Raw genomic sequence first — 21,855 nt, 5'->3', positions numbered from 1 at the left:
CAGGTTATCATCAAAAGAGGGTCAGAGAGGAGGATGTGCAGAAAACTGCTTTTCGGACGTGTTATGGTCACTATGAGTTCGTGGTGATGCCTTTCGGGCTCACTATTGCTCCAGCCGCGTTCATGGATTTCATGAACCGCGTGTGCAGACCAATGTTGGATCGATCTGTGATAGTTTTCATAAATGACATCTTGGTTTATTCCAAGACACAGGATCAACATGAGAAGCACTTGCGGGAGGTTCTGGATACTTTGAGGAGGGAGAGCTTGTATGCCAAGTTCTCCAAGTGCGAGTTCTGGTTGCGCTAGGTGCAGTTTCTTGGGCACCTTGTCAACCAGAACGAGATTTCGGTTGACCCGGTCGATGTGGAAGCCATGATGAGGTGGGAGGTTCCGAGGTCTCCATCTGAGATCTAGAGCTTTCTAGGATTGGTAGGCTACTATCGAAGATTCATTCAGGACTTCTCCAAGATAGCCTTGCCCCTGACCCGGTTGACGAGGAAAGTCGTGGTCTTTCGATGGGGGCTTGAGCAGCAGGCCGCATTTGAGACATTGAGATATAGATTGTGCAAGGCTCCAATCTTAGCACTGCCAGAGGGCATGGATGATTTTGTAGTATATTGTGATGTGTCCATCTCAGGTTTGGGCGTGGTATTGATGCAAAGAGGGCATGTTATCGCTTACGCTTCGAGGCAGTTGAAGCCTCACGAGGCGAACTATCCGACGCATGACTTGGAGCTGAGGGCTGTTGTTTTTGCCCTCAATATTTGGCGTCATTACCTCTATAGGGTTCGTTGTACCATTTACACGGACCACAAGAGCCTGGGTTATCTCATGGACCAACCAAATCTGAATATGAGGCAACGTTGGTGGCTTGATGTGGTAAAGGATTATGATTGTGAGATCCTTTACCACCTGGGGAAGGCCAATGTCGTGGTCGACACGCTTAGCCGCAAGGCAGCACCGATCAAAGATATCTGTATGAGGATGACGGTTGTGACTCCACTGTTGGAGTGGATTCGGGAGGCCCCGCAGGAGCCCATGAAGGAGGAACATCGCAAGAGCGAGCATATTGTGGGTCAAGTTTCCTCCTTCGACTATGACAACCGTGGATTGTTGACTCTTCACCGTAGGGTGTGAGTCCCATATCATGGAGGTGTGTGCCAGGTATTGATGGAAGAGGCACACAAATCCATGTTTTTTTATCCATCCCAGGGCGACGAAAATGTACAAGGATCTTCGTCTAGACTATTGGTGGCCATGCAGGAAGAGGGATGTAACATGGTTTGTGGAGAGATGCCTGACCTGCAGAAAGGTCAAGGCCAAGCACCAGAGGCCTCACGGCAAGGTTCAACCGTTAGATATCCCGCTATGGAAGTGGCAGGATATCACTATGGATTTCATCACAAAGCTTCCTAGGACCGTGCGGGGAGTGGATTCGATTTGGGTCATTGTTGATCGATTGACCAAAAGTGCCCTTTCTATTTTGATTCAGGAGAGCATTTCGGTCGAAAGGTTGGCCGGCATCTATATCAGGGAAGTAGTGGTGCGACACGGGGTTCCAGTATTAGTGATTTCCGACAGGGATGTGCGGCTTACTTCCAGATTCTGGAAGAAGTTTCATGACGAGTTGGGTACTCGTTTGCACTTCAGCACTGCTTTTCACCCGCAGAAAGATGGTCAGAGTGAGCGGACCATCCATACTCTGGAGGACATGCTGTGAGCATGTGTTTTAGACTCTGGAGGTAGTTGGGATACTTACCTCCCTTTGGCTGAGTTCTCCTATAATAACAACTATCATGCGAGTATTGTTTGTCCTCCTTTCGAGATGTTGTATGGGAGGAAGTGCAGGACCCCAATATGTTGGGGAGAGGTGGGCCAAAGGGTCATGGGGAGTACTGAAGTGGTACTCAAGACTACAGAGAGGATCCAACAGGTTCAGAGTTGGCTTCAGACTGCTCAGAGTTGGCAGAAAAGTTATGCAGACAAGCGTCGGTCAAACCTGGAGTTCCAGGTCGGGGACATGGTACTCCTGAAAGTGTCGCCTTGGAAGGGCGTCATTCGATTAAGGAAGCGGGGAAAATTGGGCCCCAAGTATATTGGACCCTTCAGGATTGTCGCCCGGGTAGGCATGGTGGCATATAGGCTGGATCTGCCAGCCGAGCTTAGCCAGATTCATAGCACCTTTCAAGTCTCCCAGCTGCGGAAATTCTTGGTAGACGAATCTGCAGTAGTACCTCTCGAGGATATTCAGGTGGATGATAGCCTGAACTACATCGAGCGACCAATAACCATTATATATAGGAAGACAAAGACGCTGAGGAATAAGGAAGTAGAGCTAGTGAAGATGCAGTGGCAGCACCGCAAGGGCTCGGAATGGACTTGGGAGCCGAAGGATGAAATGAGAGAGCACTATCCTGAGTTATTTTCAGCAGCGGAAACGAACTTCGGTGAAGAAGTCTAATTCAAGTGGGGGGGATTTGTAGCATCCGGGATTTTCCAAGTATTATTATTATTCATCCTAATTGAAGTGTGGTGTGGTTTGGTTTGGGCTTTGACCTTTGGGCCTTGCTAGTGGGCTGAGGAAGTTGCATACGCGGGGCATACAATGTCGTGTATGCCTAGCGTACTCGTGGAAAGGAAGCGCGGAGGCCAAGCACGTACGCCCAACGTACGTGTGTAGATCCTTAAACCTTAAAAATTATAGTTTGCGCCCTATATAAAGAACATAACCCCTATTGGTTCAGCCTCCCTTCACTCTTACCTAGCCACCACGAAAACCCTTGCTCCCTTTGTGTGCCTTTGTGTTCTAGAATCCATTTGAGAGCGTTTGTGTGTTACTTTAGTGAGAAAAGAAGAAAAGACCTTGAAGAAGAAGAAAGGATCCACCAAGAGCTTGTAGATCCAGAGGATTGGCACCATTTCTGAATCTTTTGAGGTATCAAGCTTCAAACTTGACCATTGTATGCTTAGATTTGTTTATTTGGGGTTTTTTTGTCCTTTTTGGACCCCATTGTTGGGTGTGTTCGAGTATTGTTGGTTCAGAGCTTAAGATTTGTCCTTTTGGACTCTTAAAAGCACCTAGGGTCATAAAAATCAGATCTTGGTGGTTAAGCCAAAACTATGCAAGGGCTAAATGGTCTTAAAGTTGGAATAATGGACCAAAATCATGTTTTACCCCAACCTTGCATGCAAGCACATAAAGTTCGTGTCTTTATGGTTTAGGAGGTCTAAAAGGACCTGGATTTGCAGTTTAGACGTAAAGACTTAATGGATTAAGTCATGAATAAAGTCCCAAAGAAGTTGGCCAGTACGCTGAGCGTACTCCTTGGTACGCCACACGTACTAGGTCAAACTCCCCGTCTTGGTCAAGGCCAGCGTACGTTGGGCGTACATGTCGGGTACGCTGCACGTATGCATGTAGATTGGGAAAAATTGGGCTTTTGGGCCCTAAGAGGATAGGCCTAGACTTTTGGGTCCCATGGCCCACTGAGAAGTATCATTTTGGACTTAGGAATAAGAAACTTGAGTATTGGGCCTTTTTGGGCCAAGATTGGGGCCTTGAGGATTATTATATTGGACTTGGGAATTTTGGGCCCATTTGGGGAAATAAGGTCTAATAAAAAATTGGACAATGAGTGGGCCCTTAGGGAATCCTTAATGGGCCATAAGAGAGCTGGGCTTGATAAGCTAGAATCGGGACTTAAGTATGTCCCAACTAGACCAAAGGGTAAAACGGTCATTTTACCTTGAGTAGTGTTATAGACATTGATTGAGTTACCCTCCAGTAAAAGTGGGTCTAAGGCACCAAGGCTGACCCACTAGTAGTTGGTTATAGTTGAGATGATTGTCTTTTTGATAATTGTCTGGTTTGCTATTACTTGATATGTTCTATGTGCCAGTATGTTATGTTCTATATGATAGTGGTATTAGGAGGGGAATAGTCCCCCGATCGGTTGTTAGGACCGAAGGGTAGGTCAGACACCCCAGATATGTTTGACAGCATGTTATGATAGATTGTTATGTGATAGTAGTAGGGGTGAAATAGTCCCCGTGACCGGGTGAGATAGACCGGTGGGTAGGCAGGAACCCTAGAATGGCTTGACATAGGTAGTCAGCACCCCAGAATGGCTTGGCATGGGTAGTCAGCACCCCAGAATGGCTTGACACGGGTAGTCAACACCCTAAAATGGCTTGACATGGGCAGGTCGGGCACCCCATAATTGCCCGGAAGCATGTATGATTGTATAGTATGTGGTATGATGGGGGGACTCACTAAGCTTTGTGCTTACAGTTTCAGTTTTGGTTTCAGGTACCTCTTCATCCAAGGGGAAGGAGTCAGCGGCGTAACAACACATCACACACACATGATTCTCGCATTGAGTGTTATGAGATTGTACTCTGATTTTTATTATTGTTCGATGTTTGTTTTTGAGACATGTTTATGATGGTTTATGGATGGATATGATATCGACAATGTTTTCAGTAAACGATTTTCATAAATTACTTAATTAAAAACGAATTTTTTTTGGACTCGAAAATTGGGATGTTACACACTTCTTCTTTCTATGGTTGTGTGTTAAATCTTTCCTTTACTTGCAAGATGATCATTGGTGGGTGATAAAATGTTTATGTTATTTTACAAAACTCAAGTCTTCCGTTTGCCATTATTTGTAGTTTTTGAAACTAGTTTTTTTAAATACAACCCAAAAATTGGTATTAGAGCCACCTTGCAAGTTTGGTTAGATTTTTTGATTTATGGAAATCTTAGTTTTTGGAGAATATGGATAACTTGTTTTTGTATAAAAACAAGTTCATACATATTTTCGTTGACAACTTTATAATTGTTATTTTATGTGACAAAATTTACATGCATTTTTTTTCATTTAAAGCTGTCTTAGAAAAAAAAAGGTTGTTTTATGTTTAAATGTATTTTAGAGAAGCATAAACAAGCCTTTGACCATTTGTGTTGTTTGTGTGATTTCGTTGAAAATGGTTTGTAATATTCTTTTATTCATAAAGTATGTAATAAAAGTAACTAGTTTTTATTCTTGTTATTTTTATGTAATAGATTAGTTTTAGACTAGATTTATTTTATGAAAATTGTTACAAGATGAAGATGGAGACCATTTCTTGAAGAACCATGGAGACCCACAGTTTTATAAAGATTTTATAAAAGTTTATAACTTTTATAAAAGGTTTTATAAAATTGCAACAAAGTTGATTGTCATTGCAAGTGGGAGCTTGAAGATCACATGAAGAACAAGTTTTAATATTTGGTCCCCTTGTCCCTTAGGAAAGGACTTAACACTTTTGTGTTGGCTCACTAAGTTTTATATAGTTTAAGGTTTGTTTATGTCAAATGCATGCTAGTGTTGTTTATTTTTCAAATAAATATTTTGTGTGGTTGATAATTTAGTTTTTCACAAACCCAAACTATTTTTTGACAAAATAAACATCACATGGAGTTTGGATTTCAAAATATAAAATATGGACATTAGATGTAACATGTTTTAGCCATAAAATAAAAACCGGTTTTATAAAAACTATAATTACAACAACTTTTGAAATATTGAATTGTTGTTGTAAAAATCATGTTTTTATAACGTATTCAAACTCCAAAGTATTATTTAATGAAATGAAGTTTTATTAAACAATATTAAAAGGGTTCTACATGGCTCAAACACAAACTTAATACTAGTTTTTAATTTTAAAATTGAACCAAGCCAAAATATAAAAACTGTGTTTTTTTATAAGAACCTTAAAAGTGAGTTTTAGAAAATTGATACCATGCAATCGTCATGATATCACATGTTTTAAATAGAATAATAAAACATACAAATCCCTTTTTCAAAATGCAAGTTTATGCCATCCAATTTTAGAAACATTTGCACGTCACTTCTATAATGCTAGTGGGATAAAGGATATCTAACCATTAGTATTATCTTTTGATGGCCAAAGTATTTTTGCGATTTCTATAACCAAGTTATAGGCCAATTGTACAAGTTTCTCTAATTGGATGACTTGATTGAAAACCTCTTGTGATAAAGGTCACCTAAGCAAGAGTGTTCCAATGCATAGATGAGATCAAAGATTTCAAATTAACAAATGGATTGTTAGGGGGGTCTCATAAATCTAGGAATTATAAATGGTGTAATTAATACAAGCTGTTTACCTTGTTAAAATTGGGTAAATGAGATAAAGGATACCTAACCATTTATTTGATTTGTAACTTGGATCCTAGACTTTAAATAAATAATGTTTTTTGGAAACAAAAGGGTATTATTATTTAAAGAATTAAATACTAAATGAAAACTTTGTTAAAATTTTGTAGATGGCTCCACCAATTACTGTAACACATCTCCCAATGAACATTCAGTTAATTCTGACAAAGAAAAATTCAACCACTCCAACTTTTTAGACTGGCACAAAATTTTAAGAATCGCTTTGGAAAAAGAAAAGAAAGACTATATCCTTGAAAACCAAACTCCCGATGAACCACCTACTCTCCCAAAGGCTGCACATGATGCATAGCTAAAGCATGTAGATTATTCACTTGATGTTTCATGTCTCATGCTTGCCTCTATGGTTCCCGATCTTCAACGGGGTCTGGAACAATACACTGCCTTTGACATGATTGAACATCTCAAGGAGATGTTTGGAAAACATGCTAGAACTGAAAGGTTTGACATTATGAGAGCACTTCATGCCATTAAAATGGAGGAGAATGGGAATGTAAGCACGCATGTTGTCAAGATGAAAAGATACATGGATCAATTTGAGAGATTGGGCTCTCCGTATCCACAAGACTTGGCTATAGATATCATCCTGAACTCTTTGACAAAGTATTACAATGCTTTCATCATGAACTATAACATGAATGGGTGGGAGAAACCAATCTCCGAGTTGCACGGGATGCTAAAAGCTACAGAGAAGAATATCCCAAGTAAAACTCCCCAACTGCTCATGATTAGGGAAGGAAAAGTCAAGAAGAACAAAGGCAAGAAATTCAATTCTGGAATTTGACTCTAAAAGACCTGAGTCTAAGCATTGCATCAAACGATGAGATGTCATTAGAACATGGCCCATCGGTCTATTATGGTAATCGAAGGAAATAACTTATCTTAATCCCATTAAGAAAAATAAGGATTTTCCAATAAGAATCGAGATTTTAACTCGAAGGTTACAATTGAAAGTCCAACATAGTACGAGGAGCAGATGCAAGATTAAACATCGCCAACATTCAAGAAGTACAAGAGTTAGATACTCATCTGAAGTAACATATACGTTACAGTAATTATCTGCGATGAAGATATAATGCATGGATTCATTATACAATCCATGTTTTATTGATGATTCTGGGATGTAATCATCCTAAGGGGGAGATAATTATAGTGCCCGTAGATTTGGGCTAGTCAATTTAGAGACGATAAGCGTCAAAAATGAATTTTTGATAGAGGATTATTTAGAATAAATAATCTTAACTAATTTTTAGTATATGTCATAAGGTTTCCGTACATATAAAAAGCGCCAAAATCCGAGTTATAACGAAGAAGTTATGACATGTCGAAGTTTCGCGACAAAACCGACACGACACCGTGAATCGTAAAAAGTGAGTTTAAAATAAATTACTTTTTAGCCTTAGCAATATAAAAGAAATTTTTAGAGTACATCTCCACCTAAGTGTGAATATAAAGAACGTCAAAAACAGAGCTCGTATGCAAAAGTTATGACCTTCCTAAGATGTAGCAGTCTAAGAGCATGACACGTTGCAGAAACCCTAATTAGCCATGCTCCACGACGTAAAAATAAGGTCCACTACATGGAATTAGTCAAGGAAACTAATCGAGGCTAGAAAAACACGTGCTAAGTCTACGGGAGTGATGTGTTAAGAGCCCACGACGTGGAAATGTCATCCGGACACCTTTCGAAGCTAGAACGCAGATGGCAAGCCTACTAAGTGATTCAGCCATTTGCCACAACGTGGACATATAAGCCCATGACGTGGATATGTTTTTGGCATCCTATAAATATCATATTCGACCATTTCATTCCTTACACCTAAACCAGGGATAAGAAGTTTGTCCCAAATCCCGATGATGTACCGGAACCAGTACTGAACCATACCGAATTAAAAATATGGGACGGTACTTGCTACTTAAAATACATGAAATTCGGGAATCGGTACCGCCGGTACCGGTACTAGTACCGAGTACCGGTACCATTCCCGGTAACGGTACCGGTAATGTTAGTTCGGTTTGGTACTCGGGATTAACTTTCGATCAAATTCGGTATTCGGGAAATCGGGAACGGTACGGTCGGTACCGGTTCCGTCCCACACTCATCCCTAACCTAAACTTTCTTTCTTTCTCTCGTTTCTGAAGGCGTTCCGCGTCCTGAGCCCGACGATCACGAACCACTGACCGTTTCTAGTTAGATTCTATCAAAGCATGCTGCAAGTGAGTGCATAGTTACTTTCATTTTACACATAAATATGAAGTATTTAATATAAATTACGTGCTATGTGTGCATGTTATCTGTGTTTATGATATCTATGCTAGATGAACAAAATGTACATATTCTATTCGATTTAAACTGTATATGTATTTTATACCTATAAATTACAGTTGGTAAATATAGGTAGATGAAAGATGATATAGATCATGCGAAATGAAAGATGAGAATGAGAGGTGAAAAATGATGAGAAGCCTTAACCCAAGCATTGGCCCGGTCATCTAGCAGAGTATGAATGACAACCACGGACTATTATAAACAGTCCAGTTGAACACTAGCAGACTTGCAACTTGTAGGTGTTGTGAACGATATGTTCACCCGGTGTACTCTAAAAACCCTAGCAGCTATGGACTTAGTGCCTTATAAACAAACATTGGCAGCTATGGATTTAGTGCCTTACAAATAAACGTTGGCAGCTATGGACTTAGTGCCCTATAGATGGACATTGGCAGCTATGGACTTAGTGCCTATCAGATAACATCGACAACTATGGAATTAGTGTCTGTTATATAAACCCTGGAAGCAATGGACTTCATACCTATTCCTTAGGACAATCATTAGGAATGAACGAGTGAATGACAAATGATTCTTATGATAGAACCTAAAGAAATAAAGAAGATAATGAGGATGGGTAATTAGGTTAATTGTTTGATGATGAAACATAATAACATTATTATTGTGGGTTGAAAACCCTATGTACTCACCAGGTTTCCCAACCGGACCCACTCAGTTTACTTGTATCACAGGTGTCGATACAAAGCTACATTACATTGAGAGATTAAAGAAGATGTAAATTACCAGTGTAAATGAATGTAAGGTCTGTTTATGCTTATGTTTTATAAACGAATTATATTTTTTCTGAAATGCTTTGATAACATATTTATCATGTTTTTTTGGGAACAAATTCCGCAAAATATTTCTTTAAGAGATACTCTGATTTTCAAAATAAAGCATAAACAAATCGGTCTTTTATGGCCGTGAAAATGGGGATGTCACATTATGCCATGAAAACCCCTCAAGTCCTTAGATATGAAGTGTTGACCCATTTGGGATGTCTAACTCCCAAGGACCATGATATTTGGACCAAAACCAAGAAAAATAACCCTAAAAGAATATCTAAAGATCTCCAAGGCAAGGTTCAAGCTTTATACCAGAAAAATGTTGTGGATGAGACAAAGATTCTGGATCTATAAGCTCCTCCATGAATCTTCAAGCATTTCCTTCTTCCAATGGCTTCAACATACACCAAAAACACCTAAAATGGCTCACAATCACTCAAAGTAGCTTTAGGGTTTCAAGATTTAGGGTTAGGACAATGGAGGCTGGGAATTGAGGCCAGCATGCAAGGTTTAAAGTGTTTAAATAGGGTGCAAAACCCTGAATTTAGGGGTTCATTTCACCCAGCCAACTTGTCGAGTTGATACCTCCCAACTCATCGAGTTGGTCACCAAAACGCGGTCCAAAACATCTCTACTCGACGATTCTGGGGCCTCCAACTTGTCGAGGTGATATATAAAAATGAATAATTTATAAGTTAAATATATACCAGGAACCAGACGTTATATTTCGTTCTTAATATGGATGGGTGTTTACTTTAAGTAGATGATCAGTTACTTGGAAAAGCTCTAAGCAAGAGACAGTGAATGATTCTACCAGTGAATCAGAATACATAGCGGCAAGTGAAGCATTGAAGGAAGCAATTTGGTTGAAGAACTTCATTGGAGATCTTGGAGTTGTTCCAACCATTAAGGAGTCAGTGGAAGTTTTTTGTGATAATGAAGGAGCGGTTGCCTTAATAAAGGAACCAATAGATCATGGAAGATCAAGAGATATCGACAAAAAGAACCATTTCATCAGACATAAAGTAGAAGAAGGTCACCTCATTGTGAAGAAAATATCATCTGAAGAGAATCTTGCAGATCCAATCACAAATAGTCTGAGTAGGGCTAAACATATTTAGCATGCCAGGAGCATAGGTTTGAGAGATGATATTAGTTTTAGTAGTTAGTTAAATTTTGTTTGAAACTTGAAACAAATTAAATATAATTGATTTTGGTGATTAAATAATAGAGAATTATTTCTGAGTTTGTTTACTACTTTGTCAATTATTTATTTCTGTGTTTCAGTTTTGCATGTTTTACTTCCCGAATAATTTGATTATTTAAACTCCACAGTCGTTCGTACTTTTGGAAGTAAGTAGTGAATTAAGACTGTCATGAATTGAACTGTTGATTGTCTAAAGAGTCTTACACATAGCCATGGTATTGCTACAATGTTCATGAGTACTTTGAAATGGAGATTTAAGTATTGGATAAACCTACACTCATAAAATTACTTCATGTAATTTATCACGAGTAATTCTGAGACGATAATATCTTATAATATTAAAACGGAGATATATGAATTGTAGTTTACAAGTAGGTTGTGCATTGATAATACGTAAACGCATCAGTAACTTGATGTTATAAAATGTATTATCATGCATGATTTTATGAGTAAATGGTGCAAGCATATAAGTCAAAGTTTATTCGTTTCTTTTGCCCTAATGGGAAAAACGGATATCTTTGGGCCCCTCGGTGATTTGGTGTTGGCTTATTGTGTCGGGCCCAACCAAGATTAAATTAATGTGTTCAATTAGAAGTTCTATGTCATTACAAATCAGGAATCAGGAAACAAAGTCTTGGACAATGAGATCGATTCTATTCCATGTCTCGTGTTCGAATGATATCTTGTAGAACGGAGGATTATATGATCACTTATCTTAGGACACGTGACCGACTGGGTCAGAGCTCGACAACAACTTTTGGAAGCTACAATTTATTGATCAATCCAGAAGTTATATTGACAATTTATAGTTATAGACTTATCTAAGTGGGATACTGTTGGATTAGGTGTCCAAACCCATAACGAAAATTGGTATATACTTGAATTAATAGTAGCACAGTCCTTTTGGATTGCCCTCAAACCTAGCAATTGGACATGATGACTTATATATATATATATATATATATATATATATATATATATATATATATATATATATAGGGTTAGGTTATTTTGTTTTCACTATCTATTGTGTGCATGTATGATTGATTGTAGACCAATCATTTTAGTTATTTTAAGAAAGTAATTAATGCATATTACATGTTGAAGATATAATGAATATTAATTAAATCTTCAGCATTTAATATGCATTAATTACTTTCTTAAAATATCTAAAATGATTGGTCCGGAATTAATCATACATGCACACAATAGATAATGAAAACATTTGAACCTAAGTCTATATATATATATATATATATATATATATATAGAGAGAGAGAGAGAGAGAGAGAGAGAGAGAGATATTAATTTATTATGTGAATAATAAATTAAATAAATGGTTTATTAATGTGATATGAAAATTATATATTAATTAGAAATCATATTATTTAATTAATAATTAATCATAAACTTATTAGAATTAATTTTAGGATTAGTTGGATTAATTAAAAGTACATGAACTGTTTGGTTATTTATTGATAGTTGAGGAAGGAAGGCTATAGAACCTCATGGAATAAGGTGGATGGAAATCATTAGGGGTGAGCAAACCCGAACCAAGAAACCGAGAAACTGACAAAAACCGACGAAACTGAAACCGAAACCGAAACCGAATCAAAACCGACGGTGTGGGTTTTAAATTTGTAAAAACCGACTTTCCAGGGTCGGTTCCGGTTTTGCCCCCAGAAACCGACCCCTCTTTAAAACCGAGAAACCAACCCAGTAAACCCGCAAACCCGATGCTTTTTAATGATTATATATATATATATATATATATATATATATATATATATATATATATATATATATATATATATATATATTAAAAAAATAAAAATAAATAAAAGAAGCCCAGGTCATTGACTCCCATTTTTGTTTTGCCCTATTCGCCCTCGATACTCATTACTCAGTCTCACATTCACAGTCTCGCATTCGGCATTCCCCATCGGCGCATCCCACTGAACCCAAGCTCCTCTGTACTCCGGCGCTTAGCCGCTCGCACAGACGCACACATCCAAGGCTCCGACGGAACCCCAAACTTCCGGCGCCACCAATCCGAGGTTCGTTCCTCTGATTTTGTTTTTTTTTTTCTGATTTCCCTTGATGTGCTTATGTTCTGAAATCTGAATTTTGTGTTCATGTAGAATCACTAAAATGTAATGATGTGAGATGATGAACTAATACTGAGGCCATTTCTTCAATGATTAGAATAAATATGTAGGCCATTTTTTCTTATTTCTGTTCTTTTTTGTCGATTTGGCAATTTGCCATTGAAGAATTATGGGGATTAGGCAATGTGTCTCTGATTTCGTGACTTCATTTTTTTCTGATTTCGTTTTTTTTTTTTTTTATTTTTTTTTTTCAGATTTGGGTTCATGACTTCGTTCCAAGTATTTAAGAATTCTGGAAATTTTGTTGAAATCTTATTACTCTTAGTCTCTTATTATGTTTACTTGCTATCAAAATAATATGGGGTTTTTGTTAGATTTTGCTTGAAATCTTGTTGTGAAATGTTGATAAATATTGCTTAAATATTGTAATATTATTCTGAAAGCTGTGAATCTTATGGATTGCTGTGAAATGTTGATGAATATTGCTGAATTGAAGCTTTTTATTTCCTGAAATCTTTTGGTTTACATATGGATTGTTGATTGTTTTTTTAATGTAGATGGAAAGGTCTCAACTAGATGCACAAACTGTTGATGTTGATGCTCCACAAACTGTTGATGTTGATCTTGATGTTGATGAAGGAGATGATGAAGAAGTTGCAGATAATAAGGGTGGTGGTCATAAAGTATCTTGGCTATGACAACATTTTGATCGAGATGCCGTAAAGAAGGGTGCTAAGAAAATGAAATGCCCATATTGTTCAACATTGTGTGTTTGGTTGTAATAGACAATTTGTTTGTAAAACTCATGTTTTTTGAAGTATTTAACTTCAATTAGGTGTTTTTTTAATTATTGAACTAATTGTTACATTTCTGGAAAATGGGTTCACACCCAAAACCCATGGGTTTAAACCCAGAAACCGTAAGTGTATGGGTTGAACCCAAGAAACCGAGAAACCGTCCAAACCGATATCAGAAACCGAGAAACCGAACCGACCCTATTGGGTTCTGAAAACCAGAAACCGATCATTTATGGGTTGGGTTGGGTTGGGGTCCAAAACCGACCCAAACCGACCCATGCACAACCCTAGAAATCATCTAGGGTAAGGCCTACATGATTTCGTCCAACGCCCATTGGATAAGGGGATTGGGCTGCTTAGTCACCAAGCAATAGAATCTAGGGCTTATCCCTTGAACCCTAGCTTTGGCCCCAACTCTCTTCAACTATATACGAAACCTTTAGTCCCATGATTTCGTCCACTTCTTCCCTCTACAAGCCTTAGACGAAATTTTTTTCTCCCCTCTCCTTTATCTTAAGTTATCCTCTTGCTAGCTTGAGTGTGATTCCATTAGAAGCACGACATTTGTGGTGTTAGCTTCCAAGAGATTTTCAAAGGGAATTTCTAATTGTCTGGTATAACCACTTAAATGTATGTAATCCTAAAACCCCCTCTTCTAAATTTCGAAAATATCCTAGGGTTTCTAAGATTCTTTTTGATTTTCTTAGTTATATGTTCAATAAAGAAAACATAAATCCTATTTAGGTTTCATGTAAGCTTAAATGTTTTATTTTGTTTGTTTATGTAGATCTCATCATAAATATATCTACATTAGAATTTGCAAGGGTCATAAATTTCTTTCATACTTCAAAATGTCCTACTTATGTTAGTAGCTTTATACACTACTTATGTTAGTAGCTTTATACACTCTACTAGGATCTGAAATTTTAGTATTTAAAGAAATATAACAAAATTTTCAAAAATAAATTTGAAGTTACAGGAGACATAATATATTATTTAAAGGAATAACAAAGATTACAATGCATTCTTTAAAGGAACAACAACGATTATTTTTTCTATGTGGAGAAAGCTGAAATAATAGACACTATAATTTATACAATATTTTCCATGCATATGTTAAATATCTTAAAATTTAAAATAGCTGCAACAAAATTAATTATAAAAAAATTATACCAGAAAAATAATAATTAAAGAGCTATGATAAAAAAATGAGGGCATGAAATCAATTAATGAAATATATATATATATATATATATATATATATATATATATATATATATATATATATATATATATATATATATATATATATATAGTTATGTATTTTTTTTTTGAAATGACAAATCTATTTTACAATGAGGGCATGAAATCAATTAATGAATATATATATATATATATATATATATATATATATATATATATATATATATATATATATATATATATATATATAATTATGTATTTTTTTTTTGAAACGACAAATCTATTTTACTCTACGCTACTCTTAATTCTCCACCTATGTTCCTCATAGGACTTGACCCGTAACCTTAGGAGAGAAGGCATCATCAGATACCGCTGGGCTAGAAGCTTTTGATACGTGATTATGTATAGTATCTATCTATGTAGGAAACAACATTAATTGTTCCTTATTGGAAACCAAACCAATAAACCGGAAACTCAGATGTCGAGGACCAATACAACAAAAATCAATATACGATTTTTTTTTGCACACGTTAGCGCGGGGGGCCACGTGCAGCCACTACGTTTGCACACATGTAGTTATTGCGAATGACGTGTCAACCAGCCACTCACATTTCCCTGAAAGCTGACGTCATTTTCTCTACTCTACTGCTCTTGAGATGATAAGTCGCGAATCGTGTCTTTTCGACCCCCTCCTTATCTCAATTCTCCGGAATGGGCCGCCGCCATCTTCTCTACCTTCTCTACACATCTTCAGTACGGCCGCCGTCCTCCACTCCTTACTTTACTGCGCCGCCTCCTCCTCCCGCGTTTCTAATTCGCAAGGTATAGTAATACAATCAATCGATGTTTTTACAAAACCATGATCATTTGAATTTGTTTTTCTTCTTTCCTTCTTAATCTGATATATAGCGTTGTCATCAACTTTATCGTATCTTGAACGGGATTTGAATGACTTGGAGAATTGAATCTCTAGAGTTGCCATTGTTGTTTGAGTTCATGGATTTCAACTCGTATTTTGCACAAAAAGTTTTTTGTATCCGACTTTTGGAAAATTGACCAGAAAAATTTAAAAGTTGGTTCATCTTGGCCAATTCCTTTACTTCACGTTTATATTTTGAACTCATAGTTCAGATACATCACAAAATTCTTACCCAACTTTTGAGCAAAAGTTGGTGCGACAGATAAATCCTGATCATATCGACCATTGGATAAGATGAAATAAAATCGAAACGATCCTTTTGATGGTAATTAATTGTGTTTAATTTGATGTTGGAATGAAGGGATACATGAGTAGTCAAGAAAGTAGCAAAGGAAATCATATTCATGCCGACGAAACAATCAACCACGACAGAGCACCGTCGACGTTGGAGGAGTTCAAAAGGCTGGAGGAAGAAAAGGCAAGTCAAGGAGTTGCTAGTCAGACGGTGGAGAAGGCAGAAGATGGTGCCATGGAAGCATTCGCCGGCGACGGCAACCTGGAGTCCGTCAAGGAAAGTTTCAAGGAGCCTGTCGGCGTCGGTGATTTCCATAGAACCGGAGACACATGATAAATGAAGATGCTCCGATCGAAGCACAAAATGAACACTAGCGTGTTTTTCATGTATATATATGAAAAGTCTTTTGAGAGTTGAGATCTTGGGACTGTATGTATCTGGCCGAGAAAAATATAATAATCAGCTTACATACAATATATTTACGCGTGTATGTATTAAGCCTTTGAGCTAGCTTTTCTATACAAAGTATACATTTTAAAATTTAAAGTGTAAGCCATTAAGAGTTGGTTGATAAAAAAAAATCATCGATTTCTCATACAATGAAAACTAACTGTAATTAACGGTTGTATTTGATTTTCTCTTTTCAAAGAATTATTGTGATCACTCGATTTAAAAAAAAAATGTAGTCTAACTCAAACCCTTGAAGAATTGAGCAAGAACTCCTGTGATTTCTGCTCGTAATAGAATTTGGTGGTTAAATTGGTTGAAGCAGATGCATCTGCTGAATATATCATAATCCCATTGATATCGAATCCATTTTCCTCCAAAATATGCAATGCGTCGAAGAACGCCTCGCCTTGGATCCCTCTTCCATCGATTTCATAACTCGGCAACACCTTCTCTTTGTCGAACTGCGCCGTCCTCAGCCGGAAATCTTCCAGGTACGCTTCCGTCGTCCTCACTTTATCTGTGTAAAATTGGTGGTTAACATAATCAATAACGCCGCCGTATGCGGCGAATAGTTGCACGTAAGGTATCGTCGTTAGCCGATACGGTGCGATTGTAGCGACTGAAATGACGCTTTGGTTTTTTAGGTAGGTTATGAGTTCGCCAATGCAGTAACTGAAACTTTCGTTATGTCTCGGAAAGTTCTCGTAATCAATATCGATACCATCTAGATTGTAGGTTTGAATTATGGATTTGAGAGATTTAAAGGCGTTTGAGATCCACGTCTGAGAGTTTTCCGGTTTATACCAACGAAGTGTTGTGGAACCGAGACTCCAACCAGAGAGGCTCGCCATAGCTTTTACGTTTGGGTGCTTGGATTTAACTGCGGCTACGGACTCCGGCGTTAACGATGACGCCCAGTAGGGTTTGAATATTCCGTTTTGGGGGTTGCCGGAGGCATCTGCGTCTATAGCAAAACTAAGTATGAAGTGGAAGTCGATGCCGTCGTCAATCGGAACCTCGTCCATCGTCACAGGCTTTCCCGTTGCTCCGATGTATTCCATGAATACTTTTCCATCTGAAACAAAGCAAAACAAAATCTGCAAATAAAGTGAAAAACAAAAATCCATTTTGAAAAACAAACTAAACCCGCTCATTGTCATTGTAAGATACATTACAGAAACATTAAGATAAATGCACAACAAATCATACTTTTATTGGTTTTTATAATTGTGTAATTATAACAATTATATATATTTGTATAACTTACTGCAAAGTTGTAGCAAGGTTAGGATGATGGTGATGATAAAGAACCAAAACCCGCCAAAAATAGTATCGGTTTTCATGTTTTTCTTTGGAGTTGTTGTGTGTTAATGAAAAATTGATATACTTGTGCACATGAAGATGTGGATAATTTTGTTTGACTAGTAGGAATAGATTTATATATGAAAGTTTGTGAGGATCACAAAGAACAAAATTTGTATTAGTTGTCAAAGTTAAAAGCCTAGCCGAGACAAAATCACAGAATTTTTAGACTTTGGATACATCTCAGTTTAAGACCTAACGATTTGATTGTCTTTTGGTAGATCACTAGATCCTGTTGAAATATGTAATTATGTATGTTTAATTGTTGGCTAAATTACATAATTTCGTGATTCACTTCTATAACAAAATTCTTCAGTTTATCAGTTTTATTTGTTTGTTGAAATTTAAGTAGTTTTCTGTATGAAGTGGAATGAATGAATGGAATATTACAACCAATGAAAAGTTTTATTTGTCTGCTATATTCGAATAGAATTGAGCATTCCTTGTGATTTATTACACTTGACTGATTTCTATCCATGGGGATGGGATGGGTGTTTTTTTTTAATTAAAGATAATTCCATAATATAATATTTTTTCCCTAGCTTATCATTTTTTTTTCATTTGGTTTTCTTAATTTATATAACAAACAATATATTTAAATGATCATTTCTATTCTGTCAACTGCAATAAAACACCATAAGGAAATGTAATGATCCCTTACATAACTTGACTCATTTCGTAACATTATTCAATTCATTTCATCATTACCATAAATACCTAACAGAGCATTATGTACGATATTGTTATGTTTTAATTCACTTTCACTTAATAATATATGAACCCATTATTGGAACACGAAATTCACTAAGGGTAAAAGAATGTTATTAATGATTATACAAAAGCATATGTTGTTGAATATTGGTGATCAATTAAGAATATTGATGTCATTAATCGAACCGGGAAAACCAAAAAAGATATGCCAATTCCACTGATCATGTGACGCCTCCACTTCAAGTATGTCTATTAGGTGACCATGATCACCTCGCGTAAAATGACCATGGTGTGATGTAGGACAATTTTCTCATGCCCGATGGAGGCAATCTAGACTCCCTGTCATTCTAGAAAAGCCATGTACAATTGTATAATGGGCTTGCAATTGCAAGATGTCATTGCGTGTAGCCTAACGTAAATATTTTGTACTGTAAATCTCAATCACCTTTTTGCAAAAATAGTGGAGACTATCTCGTGCGATCCTAGCGGACATTCTAAAACTCTCGTCAAACGCATCAGGAAGGATGTTATATGCTAATCGACAAAGTGTGGTTGTGCATGTTTGTAAGGGAGTGAAACCAGATGTACCACTAGCATCGAAACATTGTTGGAAATAACTACACTCCCTCATCACATCTTCGACTATACGTTCATTTAAAGGTTTGAACATTTTGAACCTCTTTTGAAAATAATAGCCATGAAAAGTGGCATGCTCGTCAAAGTAGTATTTGATGGGTTTTGAGCAAAAGAACATCCTATGTGCACATGCAAAACCCTAAAGCTTTGGATCTAGGTTTCTCTATTATACATGCAAATTTATCCAAAGCTCACAAACCCTAATCTAGCATACTTTGAAATTGAGATCTATAACAAAACAAGTTTAGATGATACCTTTCAATAGTTGCAAGAATCTTCAATCTTCAAGAAGCTTAGTGTCAATAGTGTAACACCTCTAATGGCTCACAAACATCACAAGCACGATGATGATTTAGAAGAGAGAAGGAGAGAGGCACAATTTCGGCTATAGTAACTCTAGGGTTTCTTGGTGTAGTCGAAACTGAAGCCCTGAGGTCCCTTAAATAGTTGAGTTGCTAGGGTTTCAATCAAAACCCTAATTGGATAACTTAGGCCCTAAGCAGCTTAAGAACCTTCTGGAATAAAGCCCCTTAGACGAAATTAGAGTGGACATACACTCTAATTTTCGTCCCCCCTTATATCCATAAAGATGCACAGCTCAAAATCAATTATCTTATAATTGACAGTTCCAGTCCATCTATTTAATTAATCTCTTTCAGTCACATAATTAATTCTTAACTAATTCTTGACCAATATTAATTAAACTATATAATTTCTCTTTTAATATATTATTCATATAATATATTAATAAACCATAATAACCTCTCTCTCTATATAAATCATCATGTCTAGTTGCTTTGGTGGAGGCAACCCAAAAGGACCATGCACAACCGGGTCAAGTACATACCAAATATAGTTACGGGCTTAGACACTAATCCAACAATCTTCCACTTGGATACGTCTAGTAACTATAAATGCAAGTACGACTTCAGGATCCAATTAGCAATCGTTGCTCTCAAAGACGCTGACGAACTCTGATCTTATCAGTAACCTGTCCTTTAGATAAGGGATCGTACAATCCTCCATTCTAGATATCGTGCGGACAATTACATGGAACATAGTCATACTTATTGTCCTTCAGTTTGTTTCTCGATTTTTGATTCGTCTGACATAGAACTTAATTGAACACGTCAATTTAGTCATGATCGGTCCCGATACATAAGTCAAACCAAATCATTGAGGTGCCCAGATATCGCTTTTACCCTCTTAGGATAAAAGGAACAAATAAACTTCGACTTATATGTATTTACTATTCACTCATCAAATCATGCACAACAATGCGTTTTATAACATCAAGTTACTGATGCGTTTACGCATTATCAATGCATAACGAAATGGATGATAGAGGAAAGGCATCTGCAGCTAATTTATCAAGTGGAAAAGGGAGCAACAACCCAATAGGTAATTTTAAAAGTCCAAGTAAAAGTCAATATCATAGTGTCGCTGAAAATGTAAATGTAGTGCCAAAACCGATTATGTATGTTACACCGGAGAATTATAATTATATCGGTGATAATGATGTTGGTACATATGTTAATGATGTTGGTGTAAATCATTACTCTGACAAAAAAAAACAGTAGTCGTGGTGAATAAGGTTGGTAATGAATCTGGAAAACAGGAAGTTCCGCTTTTGCATGATGGTGTACTAAAAGGATATGGCGAGTTTGCGGATTGTGACAAGTTGGATATATCCGACCTAGAGAGTGATTCTAACGGAGAAGAATTTGATGACAAACCTAAGCTTATTTATTCAGATACCATGTTTCATAGTATGCCCCCTTTACCTTCGTGTCCTGTAAACGCTGATGTGAACATTCCATGTCAGAGGGTGGATATAAGTAAAGAGATTAAGGTTCTAGACATTTTTGATGACAAAGAGTTGCTCAAGCTTGCAATTGGAAGACAATGCATGGAACAAAGTAAGCAGTATAAGACTACCAGATCGAGCAAAGAAAGGTTCCAGGTTGTTTGTTTGGTAAAAAATTGTTCATGGATGGTTAGGGCAAGGGGAATCCAATCGACTACTCCTTTCCAAGTCACAAAAGTTGCTGACCAACACCCATGTTGTGCAACAAACTTGGAGTCTAATTATCGACAATCAAAGAAAATGGTACTCGGTCACTTTATCGTTGAAGTATTGGCTAGAGATTATAATAGAGTTTATCGGGGTAATGAAATTGTGAGGGACAGCAATTCGAAATTTCCAATCAATATCTCATACCAACAGGCATGGCGGGCAAAACAATATGCGTTGTTGATGTTAAGAGGTGCCAAAGAGGATTCATTCACCAAATTACCAGCGTATCTGCACAACTTGGTCAAGCACAATCCATGAATTGTTACTCAGATAAGAACAAACGATGATGATCGGTTTGAGTTCGTGTTAATCGTGTTGGGTTGCTCGGTAAGCAGTGATAATTTTTATAACAAATACTCCCTCCGTCCCAAAATGATAGTACATTTTTGACTTTTGAAGTCTTTTTATAAAAATGAAAAAACATTTAAAATACAATCCATTCATATATTTTGCATCAATTATTATCTATCAAAAACAAAAAAAATTTAAGGTCAAAGTTGAAGAAAAAAGACTTCAAAAATCAAAAGTGGACTATCAATTTAGGATGGAGGTAGTATAACATATGAATCCTAATTGGTATTTGTTAATTCATTCAAAAATAATTGTAGGTACGAGCATTCATAAAATATTGTAGGTCGACCTAATAATTGATGGTGGTCACCTAAATGGTGAATTCAAATGTATGATGTTGCTCGCAGTGACAATGGACGGTCAAAACCAAATCATGCTTGTTGCTTA

The 21,855-nt window shown here is 36.9% G+C and overlaps 1 protein-coding gene and 1 pseudogene across 1 annotated transcript; one reads left to right on the top strand and one right to left on the bottom strand.

Annotated features, from left to right (window-relative positions):
* The first annotated feature begins 15,333 nt into the window (after window positions 1-15,333).
* Window positions 15,334-16,427, top strand: LOC145055784 (uncharacterized). The gene is made up of 2 exons (XM_079004172.1): window positions 15,334-15,489; window positions 15,948-16,427. The coding sequence occupies exons 1-2, from the start codon at window positions 15,379-15,381 to the stop codon at window positions 16,212-16,214; spliced, it is 378 nt and encodes a 125-aa protein (XP_078860298.1). The 5' UTR covers window positions 15,334-15,378; the 3' UTR covers window positions 16,215-16,427.
* A 146-nt stretch (window positions 16,428-16,573) lies between these two features.
* Window positions 16,574-17,674, bottom strand: LOC145049307 (chitinase 2 pseudogene; annotated as a pseudogene).
* Window positions 17,675-21,855: the final 4,181 nt, after the last annotated feature.

The sequence above is a fragment of the Lactuca serriola genome, chromosome 5 (genome assembly GCF_051521515.1).
Source record: "Lactuca serriola cultivar US96UC23 chromosome 5, Lser_US96UC23_V15, whole genome shotgun sequence".
In the NCBI taxonomy this organism is placed as follows: Eukaryota; Viridiplantae; Streptophyta; class Magnoliopsida; order Asterales; family Asteraceae; genus Lactuca; species Lactuca serriola.
The sequence above is the reverse complement of the archived record's forward strand: the minus strand, read 5'-3'. Positions and strand labels throughout refer to the sequence as shown.